Here is a 12,101-nt window from a genome sequence, read left to right as displayed (position 1 = left end):
TCCATTAGAAAAGGATTTTCTCCTGCTTTTCTCTTTTATTTCCCTCAGACCTGCAGGCTGCACAATTCTGGATAAATCCAGACCAAAGAAGGCAAAGCTCAAACCAAAGTGAATTTTTATGTTGATTTAATCATTCCCTTTCATGAAGGCTCTCAGCACTGTGTCTGTTCTACAGGTACATTTTGTTTCTCATTTTGTCATCCCTGATGTCCACTGGAAAAAGCAAATAAACCAGAGACAGCCAAGGTGTATTGAGCTGTGATAGAGCAAAATCTGCTTTCACTTTTCCAGCAATGACATCCACGGCAAGGTTGCTGCTCACAGCAGGAAGTTGGCTCCTCAAGAAGCTCCCAGCTGTGATTCAAAGAATCCTCTTGTCATCCTGGCAGGGAAAAGATAACGACCTGTCTGCAGTGCTGCAGCTCCAGCAAAGTCTGCTCACCGGCAGGGACAGGTGAATTGAGGAGATATTTAGTGTTTAGATTTGTGCAGACTTCCTTTTTTGACTCTCTGAGACAACTAAATCATGGACAATTCAGTTTTAGTTTATCTATCCAGTAAAGATTTCCTAGGCAGTCTCCAGGCTGTGTTTAAGCAGCTGAACAGAGTCTGCAATGTGGACAAAATGAGGCTTTTCTGCAATGTTGGAATCCCAAATGGCTGAAAAACATTTTTATTTTTGTTTCTCCCAGTATTGCTTCCTTCACTGCCTTTCTTTGGATAGAGCTCCCACTGAAACGATCAACTTCCAAACTTAAATTTGATAATAACCTCAGCCTAGACCTGAGCTAACCTGACACAAATGTCAGAAATTCAGTGAATCTCTTTAATTGCCTGAGTTTCTCACTTAGAGAATGAAATTAGGAAAACTGCCAGAAAACGGAAGTGGCAGCCTGCTCTGAGAAATCCTGGCAGCACAAATGAAACCAGGAAAAAGGAATGGTTGGTACAAACTGGAGGATGAGTGATAGGCGTCTCCAGGTTGCATTTAACCAGCTGAACAGAGTCTTTGCAATATGGACAAAATGAGGCTTTTCTGCAATGTTGGAATCCCAAATGGCTGAAAAACATTTTTATTTTTGTTTCTCCCAGTATTGCTTCCTTCACTGCCTTTCTTTGGATAGAGCTCCCACTGAAACGATCAACTTCCAAACTTAAATTTGATAATAACCTCAGCCTAGACCTGAGCTAACCTGACACCAAACGTAAGAAAATTCCAGTGAATCTCTTTAATTGCCTGAGTTTCTCACTTAGAGAAGTGAAATTAGGAAAACTGCCCAGAAAATGGGAATGTGGGCAGCCCTGCTCCTGGAGAAAATCCTGGCAGCACAAATGAAAACCATGGAAAAAGGGAATGGTTGGTACAAACCTGGAGGGATTGAGTGATAGGCAGTCTCCAGGTTGCATTTAACCAGCTGAACAGAGTCTTTGCAATATGGACAAAATGAGGCTTTTCTGCAATGTTAGAATCCCAAATAGCTGAAAAAGTTTTGTATTTTTGTTTTTTCCACTATTGCTTCCTTCACTGCCTTTCTTTGGAGCTTCCACAGAAACGAGCATCTTCCAAGCTTAAATTTGATAATAACCTCAGCCTAGACCTGAGCTAACCTGACACCAAACGTAAGAAATTCCACCAAATCTCTTTATTTGCCTGAGCTTCTCATTTAGAGAACTGAAATTAGGAAAACTCTGCAGAAAATGGGAATGTGGGCAGCCCAGGTCTTGGAGAAAATCCTGGCAATACAAACAAAAATCATGGAAAAAGGGAATGGCTGGTACAAACCTTGAGGGATCTGGGTGATGTTACAGACATTTTAAGCTACAAATTGTGCTGGGACAGAGCACCTTAAATTGGTTAGTTTACCACTGGCAGCAAAAAACCCAACAGGAGTTGAGAATAAAGCAGAGAAAGTTCAGAATTCTCTTTCCAGCAGCGGCTGAGAGCCCTAAGGCAGGGAACAGGGATGTGGCACTGCTGTTCTGATCAAAGGATGCAGGTGAGTGGTGGAACTCAGGACATCCCTCTGGCTGTCCTGAATGGCTCAAACCCCTGCCAGGGGGCTCAGAGACCCTGGCACAGAGCCCAAGACCCCTGTGCCTTTGATCCTGACCCATGGAAAAAATTACCAACCTTATATGAAGGATTACAAGCCACGAAAGTCTAAGTAGAATGATAGTTAGTTTTTCATGGGGTGAAAAATAGATTTTGGGGTTTTTAGAATGGGGGTTCAGGAGGCAAGATGGAAGAATCTGGGTGTGTCCAGTCTTCTTCTTCTTCTTCTTCTTGGCCTCCATCTATTGCTGTGATGTTGGCACTTTTGGATTGGTTTAAGGTAGAAACTCACTGTCTGACATAGGTGATAGGTATTGGGAAGTTATTGTAAATAATGTACACATAGTTTTTTAGTATAAAAAGACAACACCACCCTGAGGGTGGTCAATGTGCCTCTGTCTGACCTGCTGAACAGACGTCAGCAGCTCAGAGAAAGAATTTTATAGATAAGAAACAATCAAAAACCTTGAGAATGAGAAATGAAGAGCTCTGACTCCTTCTTTGACTGCCAGGCTGGGAAAAGAGACTTTCTAACACATCTCAGAGTCACTTTGACCAGCAGAACTCCCGAGAGGTGAGGAGTCCCCCCGCTTCCCAGCTCTTTTTGCAGCATCACTGCTCAGCAGCTCTCTCTCACCTCCATGAAGGTGCCCTCTGTCTTCCAGAGCTTGATGCAGATCCACAGCGGGATGCAGACCATGGAGGAGAGTGCCATCATCCAGCCGATGCCGTAGCCCCAGTCAGGGTAGATGTACACATTGTTGTACTTCAGGGGCTTGTATTTCACCAGGAAAAAGATGAAGATTCCCTGAAACAAGCAGGGATATGTTGTCAGAGGTATCTGGGCAAAGCCTGTGTGTGTAACAAGGATTTGGCTGAGTGTTTAGGCCAGGCCAGGCTCCCTGAGGAGGGAGAGCAGAGGGAAGCTCTTCACTCACAGCAAAAAACCCACCAGCAACATCCTCTTTTCTGTACAGCTTAAATAACACATCTCAGCGGCTCCTGCAGGAACGAGCAACCTTTCAAGTTTAATCCTATTTACCTTTTGATGACAATAAACCCAGCACTTTGATGGCAAACAGCACCTGGGCAGGAAAGATTAAGTTTTGCTACAGTGAACCAGCTGTGATTAAATAACATGAGCTGGGTTCTCTCCAACCTGTCAGGATGAAAAATGAAAGCCAAAATTTTTGAAGTTGCTTTAATCCACTGTGTGTATCTGCAGTTCCAATGCTTTCATCCTGCCAAAAACCCTAAAAAAATCTGTCTCCATTTCTAATCAAGCAGCTTGGACCATTTCAATGTATGAAATAGAGAAAAGCTACCATGTAATTTTCCCCAAAGTGGTGAAACGAGTGCACATGGTATGGAGGCCATTTCAGATTTGGTGCAAATGGGTCAGAAATTTTCCTAACTTTGCAAATGGGAGCCTGGATCTCGAGGTGCCCCAGCTGCTGTGGTTTGCAGCTGCCATCGCTGGAGTGTTGCACAGCTGGAAGGGGTTTTGGCATCTCAGCCTCAATTTTAAGGGCAATCAGCTCATGCTGGTTTTTTGTCTTTGTCCCTGTGACGCTGCCACAGCTCTGCAGAGCTGGCACCAGCTTCCTTCCCCTCCTTCATGCCCATGGGATGGGCTTTTGGCCTCTCCTGCTACTTTTAAAAGTAAAAAATGTCTTTTCTCCTTTGGAAAACATCCACTCTCCCCCAAAGAGAGAGGAGAAGAGAGGAGAAATCAGCAAAGGACCTAGCACAAGTCTGGAGGAGCTTGGGCTGTGTGCTGGCACACAAAGTGCACCAAGTACAGAGAAAAACATCTCTCTTGTTCTGGCAAATCTTCATTTAGGGCCCTGGCATTATTTGTGTTCCTTTGATTGTACATACTAAGGTTTTTCACTGAATATTTAACAATTTTACAGATATTTAACAATTTTACTGATCCTACAGGGTGTTTTTTATTTGCAATACATGCTATAAATCAACAGAGGCATTTCTCTCAAGTATTAGCAGCAGCAAAAATAGAAAAAAGATTTACAGAACCCCCTCTTTATATCTAAAACAAGTGTTTTGGACATTCTGTACTTACTGCACAAATACCTGGAGTTAGGACCATCCAGCACCACTTAATCAACGACACAGGTTTGTACCCAATCATGTCTTCAATGTTCTCATAAAAGCGATTGCTGCCTGCCCAAAACCAAAGGAAAAGCAGATGTAGAGTGCACATGGAAGGGGCTGTCCAGGTCAGGATTTAAAGCAGGGAAAGACAGACAGGGGAAGGCTGAAGCTGCTCCTCTTTCCCTGGAAAACTCCTCCCTCCCATCTGCACTAAGGGGTTGATCTACAATTCCTGCTGCTATAAAACTTTTATTTCATACAGATCATTGTATCATTTATCAGAGAGGGAGGTTTCATTAGTGTGGCACAAGCTGTCGCAAAAATATGAACATTTCATTTAGTCCTACTCTCCTTTTTCCTCCACACCTTGAGTTTTGCTTTCCTTCAAAGCAAGTATAAACCTAATATATTCTGCTTAGTTGGTTTATTCTCTTGTGGGATCAGGGTGTAAACAACCCCAGTCAAAGAATCGCTATTTTATATATAAATATAATTTATATATGTAAATATATTTAGGTGCTCATGTGTGAAGCCAGGGATAACTGGGCACGTGTGATCTGCAGTTCTGTGGTGCTTTACAAAGAGAAATTTTCCTGTGCATCTTTGTGGAGAAAAAGGCATTTATGATTCTTTTTGGGGGAATGGGAATGTGGAAGGTCCCATTCCCCAAGGGTACAAGATTGTCGCTTTGTTTTTATGCAAATAGAAAACTTTGATAAGAAAAATGGCAATTTTCATCACTCACCATACACCCAGCCTATGCAGACACACTCAAATATGGCCACAAAGAGCAGGCACATCCCACTGGCTGCATAGGAGTCAAAGAGCTGGAACACATACATCCCACCCTGGAAGAGAAAATGGGAAAGGGGAAAAAAAAATTGTGTTGGCACCAGTGGGAATATTTAATAACAAATCTCTTTTAATTACACTGTCAAGCTGTTGGCTCCCTGGCAAGCTTCCTATTCAAGTTGGTTCCTTCTTGAACAAAGAATTTTAATTTCTTGGTTTGTTTTTTCACTCTGCACTTCTTTAAGGATGGTAAATCTGGAGTGGAGAGAAGTAGATTTGATTTTTTTTTTCCAAAAATGCTCTCCCACCTCCCTGCTTTTACCTCTGTTTTTTTTTATCACATCAAGCTGTAGATATTCCCAGGTGATTCTGACCTCCAGATCCTGGTTCTGTGTCTGTGTTATTAATATGTAAAATAATTAATTAAAATGTGGGGAAAGAAGGTAAAATCTGTTGCTACAAAAATCCCTCTCTGATGGTGTAGGCACTAAAAATTGAGTAAAGTGACCTAAAAAGTGTGAATGCAGCTCACAGACTTGAAGCCACATGCGTGAAACAAGTCTTTATAATTTGTCACAAAGAAAAAGAAATAAGAATTATCCAATCAATAACATTAGGGTTCAAATAATTAAAGTTTTATGGATAATATTATGCTTTTTATGTAAGACATAATTAAAATTATATACATAATATTACACTTTTTATGTGAGACACAATCATTTATCGCATCTGTATTTAATATTGAAATAATGAGGAGCAGGAGTTCACAAGAGAGCATTTCAAAGGAAAGGAATTCCAAAGAAGGAAAGAGGGGCTTGAGATGAGCTCCTCAGTTGGGATGTAATGGTTTTTGGGGAGCTCATGTGATCCATTACATCTCAGACAACTTTCTGCAGATGGAAGATTTTTAGGATTTTTAGAATCCTAAAAATAGGAAAAAAAATGAAATTTCTACAGCAAAATCATCATGGTGAGGCTCAGCAAATACCTGAGCAAAATGCAAATTTAGAAATCAACCAACTAAGACAATACAAGGTAAGGAGAACAAAACCCCTGCATGGATATTCCTGCAGTTTGAACAACTTGCTTCCCTTGCGCTCCTCAGGTTTATATTTCTTTATATTTCTTTTCTTATATTTCTTAGTATATCTTAATATCTCTCAGTGCTCTGATCAGCATGTGCCCTGTGGAGGGGTTATTCCAAGATTTCCCATTTTGCATAGCAAAGATGATTTATGTCACTGAGAATAAGAATGACTTACAGGTAAATATAAAGTCAATAAGAATATAAAATTTCTGTTTAATGCATTATTTCACAGAGAGCATCATATCTCTTATCAGAGAGGGAGATTTAATTAGTGTAATTAAATATTAATGTTGCAAATTCCAGATTACTCCAAGTTGGAAGGGACACAAAATTTCTGCTCAGAGATTGGCAGCACTGATTGACATGGCTGATGATCTGGAAACCAAAGATGGTTTGATTTTCTCTTTTCACTTTATCTTTATTGTTCTTTCCATCCAAAATGTGGCTGTTCCTGCCCAGGACAAACAAGCAGAAGCCATGATCAGTGTGTCAGTCAGCTGCACTGATTGACATGGCCTGCTGATCTGGAAACCAAAGATGGTTTGATTTTTTCTTTTCACTTTACTTAATCTTCTTTATTGCTCTTTCCATCCAAAGTGTGGTTGTTCCTGCCCAGGGTGGGCAAGCAGGAACCACAATCAGTGTGTGTGGCTGGCTGGTGCAAAGCAGATGGAATTTCCTTGGCTGGGCTGTGTATTTCTGATTGAAACATCTCCTGAGCTCAGCTGATAAAACAAAGCTACTTTTCCAATTTCAGATGTTACACAGGAGCTGAGAGCAGTCTCTCAAGTATTTTGTGGCCACATTCCTGTCTGTGGCAAAGGTTCTTGTGCTTTATCTGTGGTGGTAAGAACCACAAGTTCTTTCTCTCTGAGCAGTGCAGGAAAAGCAGGGGAGAAAGTGGGGGAGAAGGCAATGGGGAGAAAGTGATGCATTCATTGATATCAGAAGGCTAATTAATTACTTTATTGTCACCATATTTTCTGAAAAATCCATTTTGCCAGGATTTTCTCCTGAGAAGGCCTCAGAGGAAAAGAAAATCAAAAATTATCTGCTGCTGTGGAATGCAACAGGTGCATCTGTGATTGGTCTGTGTTGGTTGTTTCTAATTAATGGCCAGTCACAGTCAGCTGGCTCAGACTCTCTGGTCAGTCACAAGATTTTATTATCATTCCTTGCTAGCCTTCTGATGAAATCCTTTCTTCTATTCTTTTAGTATAGTTTTAACACATCGTTTCTTTTAATACAATATATATCATAAAATAATAAATCAGCCTTCTGAAACATGGAGTCAGATCCTCATCTCTTCCCTCATCCTGGGACCCTGCGAACACCACCACACTTTATTGTATTATATTATATTATTCTAAATTATATTATACTGCATCTGAACTGAATCTGCACAAGCACCCAGCTCAGCTGCACAGAATATTGTGATTGTGAGCCAACAGTCCCAACACACACATTTGGCCCTGAAAGGCCAAGGAAATAAAACCCCATCTTTGGGTGAACAATCTCCACATTGCATTCTGCTTTGGCACAACACAGACACAGCAAACGAGATAAGAATTGTTTTGATCATTCTTTTCTCTGCTTCTCTCAGGTTCAGAGGGTGTGAACCCCTCAGAGCTCTCACCTCAGTTAGCATGATGAGGCCGAGGAAGTAGGAGACGACGGAGAGGCCGAGGATGAGCAGCTCCCTCCTGTAGCCCCTGCGGAACACCTTGGGGTACATGTCCACCACGGCTGTCACAATGCTTTCCACACACACAAACTGCAACAGACAACAGCAAAGATCCAGTCAAAACTGTCTCCTCTGCTGCTGCCGTGCATTTGCCACCTAACACTTTAAATATCCTCCTGTGTTTTCATCACACTGGGTGGGTGATCCCTGGGGATGCTCCATAAGCAGAAGCTCAAGCTGAGAGGAACATCTCCAAATGAAAAAGTCCAAAGTTATGGATTTCCACCAAATTCAAACAGTTGGATTCTCTAATATTATCCCAGACTGCATTTAACCTGTAGCAGGTGGACTAAATGAAAATTAAACCTTTCAAATGTGGCTTGAATGGGAATAAATATTGTACAAAGCCTTCATTGGAATCATGTCACTCCAGACACTTTTGCCAATTTTGCCATGAATCCTCCAACCTGCTAAAGGAGCAGCAGGGTTTGGGGGAAGTTCTCTCCATTTACCAGAAGAGAGAATTTCCCCAGAGCTGTTGAGTGCCCAAGCCAGGTACCTCTAACAAAATTCAGTGTCTTTAAACATCAAAAAAACAAAAGCCCTGAGCTTCTGAGTCAGGGCTCTGGAACAAGGTTTCTAAAACAGACTAATTCTAACCAAGTCAGATATCTATGAAAAGTCAAAAAATATTGTGCTCTTCTTAGACAATGGAAATGGAATCAGAACAACCTATTGGTTACTAGCAACATATTCCTAAAACTTATTCCCTCATAAAGAACTATTCCCATTAATCATCATATAGATATTAACACTCATTAAAATAGATGCTCTTTTAGTATCACCACCTGGAAATTTACAACATATATATATGTATATATATGTGTGTGTGTGTGTGTGTGAATTTACATCAGCTTTTAAACATATATGCCTGAAAAAACCAAACTCCCCAAAATAGACATTGGAATAGTCAAGAGCAGAATCCAGGAACTGCTCACTTAAAAAAAAAAAAAAAAAGTCTTTTAAGAACCTGTTAGATCATTAAAAAGAGCAGTTATTAAAACATTAAATTTAAGGATTGGAAATGTCACGCAGAACGAGCACTGCTGAGCTTTAGAATCATAAACTTTCTGCACCCAGTGATGCCAAGGGCTGAGCTGCATGCTAAAAATCTCAGGCACTTCACATTTTTCTTTGAGCAGCTTTTGTAATTTTTACAGTCACACAAGGACAACGACTTCTGTGCTGCCCCTTTGCTGCAGGATATGACTGCACATTCCTTGCTAGGGTATCTTGCAGTAAAAATACACCATAGAAAATTACATTATCCCTATCTGATATTCAGCTTCAAAATTCATTGCCAAGTGCTTGAAGAATGGGCTGGTATTTTACTGAAGCGTGAATTTTAATCAGCCCTGTTGAAGTTCAGACTGATTTCCATGTTAATAATGAGAGCTGGAGTCAGGCTGAGCCAGCCTTTGCAGTGAATTATGAAAGAATATCCAGAATCACAACGGGGATTTAAAATAGCAGAGAATCAAGTTAGGGTTCAGTCTTTCATCAGGCTGATGCTGTTTAGGGGTGATTTCCACCTGTTGGGGAGGTGGAAATAAAAAGCTAAAGCTCCTTGCAGTGGGGTTTGTTTCATACCTGACTGTCCAAGCCCAGGAAGATGAGCATCATGAAGAACAGAGCTGCCCACAGAGGAGACAGAGGCATCATGGTGACAGCTTTAGGGTAAGCAATGAATGCAAGCCCTGGTCCTGAAAAGGAGTAAAGAAATTAAAAGTTTATAGTTGTGTGGGAGTTTGAGATGGAGTTCAGCTCCTCCAGAGCAGCCTGAGCTGTGGGAGAACAGCATTGTGACACCAAAAGTGAGCAGGGCTCACTCGGCATCACTTTTCACACTATTTTATGTAGACACAGCCATTTTCTCACCTTTCCTCTTCCTGCTCCCTTCCCCATCCCCTGTGGAAGCTGAGAGTGTGGATGCCCAGCTGCTGCTCAGGGTCAGCCCACCACAACCTGATTCTTCGCAGAGTTTGTCAAGAGTCCCTCTAACAAAATTCAGTGTCTTTAAACATCAAAAAAACAAAAGCCCTGAGCTTCTGAGTCAGGGCTCTGGAACAAGGTTTCTAAAACAGACTAATTCTAACCAAGTCAGATGTCTATGAAAAGTCAAAAAATATTGTGCTCTTCTTAGGCAATGGAAATGGAATCACAGAACAACCTATCTGGTCACTAGCAACATATCCCTAAAAATTATTCCCTTTTAAAGAACTATTCCCATTAATCATCATATAGACAGTAACACTATCATTAAAATAGAAGCCCTGCTAGTATCCCCACCTGGAAATTTACAACATATATATATATATATATATATATATATATGTGTGTGTGTGTGAATTTACATCAGCTTTTAAACATATATGCCTGAAAAAACCAAACTCCGCAAAATAGACATTGGAATAGTCAAGAGCAAAATCCCAGGGCTGAACTCTTGACAAACTCTGCATCTCTCATAGTCTAAACAATTTCATCAGAAACGGCACAACCCTGGCCAAAGGATGCTCAGCTTCTCTTCAGACATCCCAAAGCTTTCTGTTCCCTTTTTTTTGTGTGGATGTGCAGCTCTACAAACATCCCTGAATAAATCATAGCTGTGCTCCTGTGATTGCCTTATATAACTTAGGAACATATCCTGGAGTCTTTCTTTTTTCTCCTATTTTTCTTCAGGTTGGTTCCCATCCTGCTCTGTGTTTTGGGGTGCAGCTGCTGCTGCTGCTGTGTGACATCGGCTACATATTTAGAAAAAACCTTCAAAATGGAACATTTTTGTAACTGATAACTTCTCAGATCTGCTAAGGCACCTTCTCGCCTTGCTCATGTTTTTCTGGTTTTATTTATCAGATGTTTTTTTATGAAGTCAGCCAGCTTTCAAAGCGGGGGCACAAAGGCCAGTAAAGGAGAACTCTGTGCTCCTGCTGCAGGAACTTCAGTGCAGAGCTGTCACACTCTGCTGCTTCTTCATTTAAAGCAGCATTTACAAGCTCCTATAATAAAGTGGAAACCAGTTGTATGGATTTTAGGAAAAGATAAATATTTTCCATCAGTGAAACCCTGCTTGTTTTGCAGTTTTCCTGGGATTAACTCCATGACAGTAATTTTTCATCCTCAACAGCTCAGCATTACATTGACTTGGTGTTATATTTTTTTAAGGGTTTTTTTGTTTGTTTTTGTTTTGGTTTGGGTTTTTTGGGGGGGTTTTGGAGGTTTTTTTGGGTTTTTTTTTTGGGGGCGTGCAGCCTCCTGCTCTTTTTCTCCTGCTTGGGGATGTTACAGCCACAAAGGTGTGGAGTAACTTCCATCGGATGCCCAGCTCCAATGGTGGTTGTGGATGGTTAATTTTTCATAAATCTGTGCCTGTGTGCCCTTCTGATTTCTCATTTTAACAGCTGCAGCTTCTTTTTTCTTTAATATCCTTTATAATATTTTTTTCCAGAAAGAATAAATATTTGTGGATTTCAGTCTGTCTCACTGAAAAAAGGTGGAATGCAGATGAGGATTAACACTCCCAGCTGAGTTTATCTCTGCTGAACAACATTCTGGATGCTCAGCTGGAGAAAGTTTGTGTAATTTGTGACTCCTTGAATTCATGATTTCGGTTCTATGCACAGCAACATTCATCTTTTTCACACACAAATGTGTGGCCACAAAAACAGTTCAGAACTCTTCCTGCAGCAGTTATTCCATTGAGTCATCTCATCCACAGACTGTGAACTCTGGCCTCAGCCTCTGGGCAATTTTGTCAACTCAGAAATCTGCTTTTGGAACTCACCTGATTCTGCAACTTCTGCAATGGGCACGCCTTGTTCATAAGCCATAAATCCAAGAACTGAAAAGATAGCAAAACCAGCAACAAAGCTTGTGCCACTGTTCAAGCAGCAGAGCATGATGCAGTCTCTGAAAATATAAATAAAAAACACTGCAGTTGATCTCCAGAGCTGGGGTTTCTTCCATCCACTCAGCCAGAGGACTGACAGAACCCTGGGCTGCAGGAATGGAAAGTTCATTAACAGTGTTGTTCATTAACAGTCAGGTCCCAACTCAGATTATTCCTGAGAGCAACCAGGAATTAGGAGGATTATCAGAATATCCTTGCTTGTGTTTTAACTGCTGGAGTTGACTTGTTGCAAGGCCCTTGCATTTTCCAAGTAAAATCTTTAAAAAACATGTAAAACTATGTCAAACATGTAATAATTGTTAAGGACAATTTCTCCATAATAATTATACTAATAGGTTCCAGAGGGATTGAACTCATCAATAAACTCTATAAAATGGTATTTTGCTGGAAAAACCAACTTGGG

General features: G+C 40.9%; 1 protein-coding gene across 1 annotated transcript in view; it reads right to left on the bottom strand.

Annotated features, from left to right (window-relative positions):
- The window catches only part of SLC6A11 (solute carrier family 6 member 11), a 115,045-nt gene that overhangs the window by 4,831 nt on the left and 98,113 nt on the right, over nt 1–12,101 (bottom strand). The window contains exons 9-14 of the mRNA XM_064724415.1: nt 11,573–11,697; nt 9,382–9,494; nt 7,684–7,821; nt 4,914–5,016; nt 4,137–4,237; nt 2,691–2,861 (exon numbers count right to left, since the gene is read on the bottom strand). Coding sequence (XP_064580485.1) covers nt 2,691–2,861; nt 4,137–4,237; nt 4,914–5,016; nt 7,684–7,821; nt 9,382–9,494; nt 11,573–11,697 — 751 coding nt within the window. The remainder of the gene's footprint in view (nt 1–2,690; nt 2,862–4,136; nt 4,238–4,913; nt 5,017–7,683; nt 7,822–9,381; nt 9,495–11,572; nt 11,698–12,101) is intronic.

Source organism: Zonotrichia leucophrys, chromosome 12 (assembly GCF_028769735.1).
Source record: "Zonotrichia leucophrys gambelii isolate GWCS_2022_RI chromosome 12, RI_Zleu_2.0, whole genome shotgun sequence".
Classification (NCBI taxonomy): Eukaryota; Metazoa; Chordata; class Aves; order Passeriformes; family Passerellidae; genus Zonotrichia; species Zonotrichia leucophrys.
This window is presented reverse-complemented; position numbering and strand designations above follow the sequence as displayed.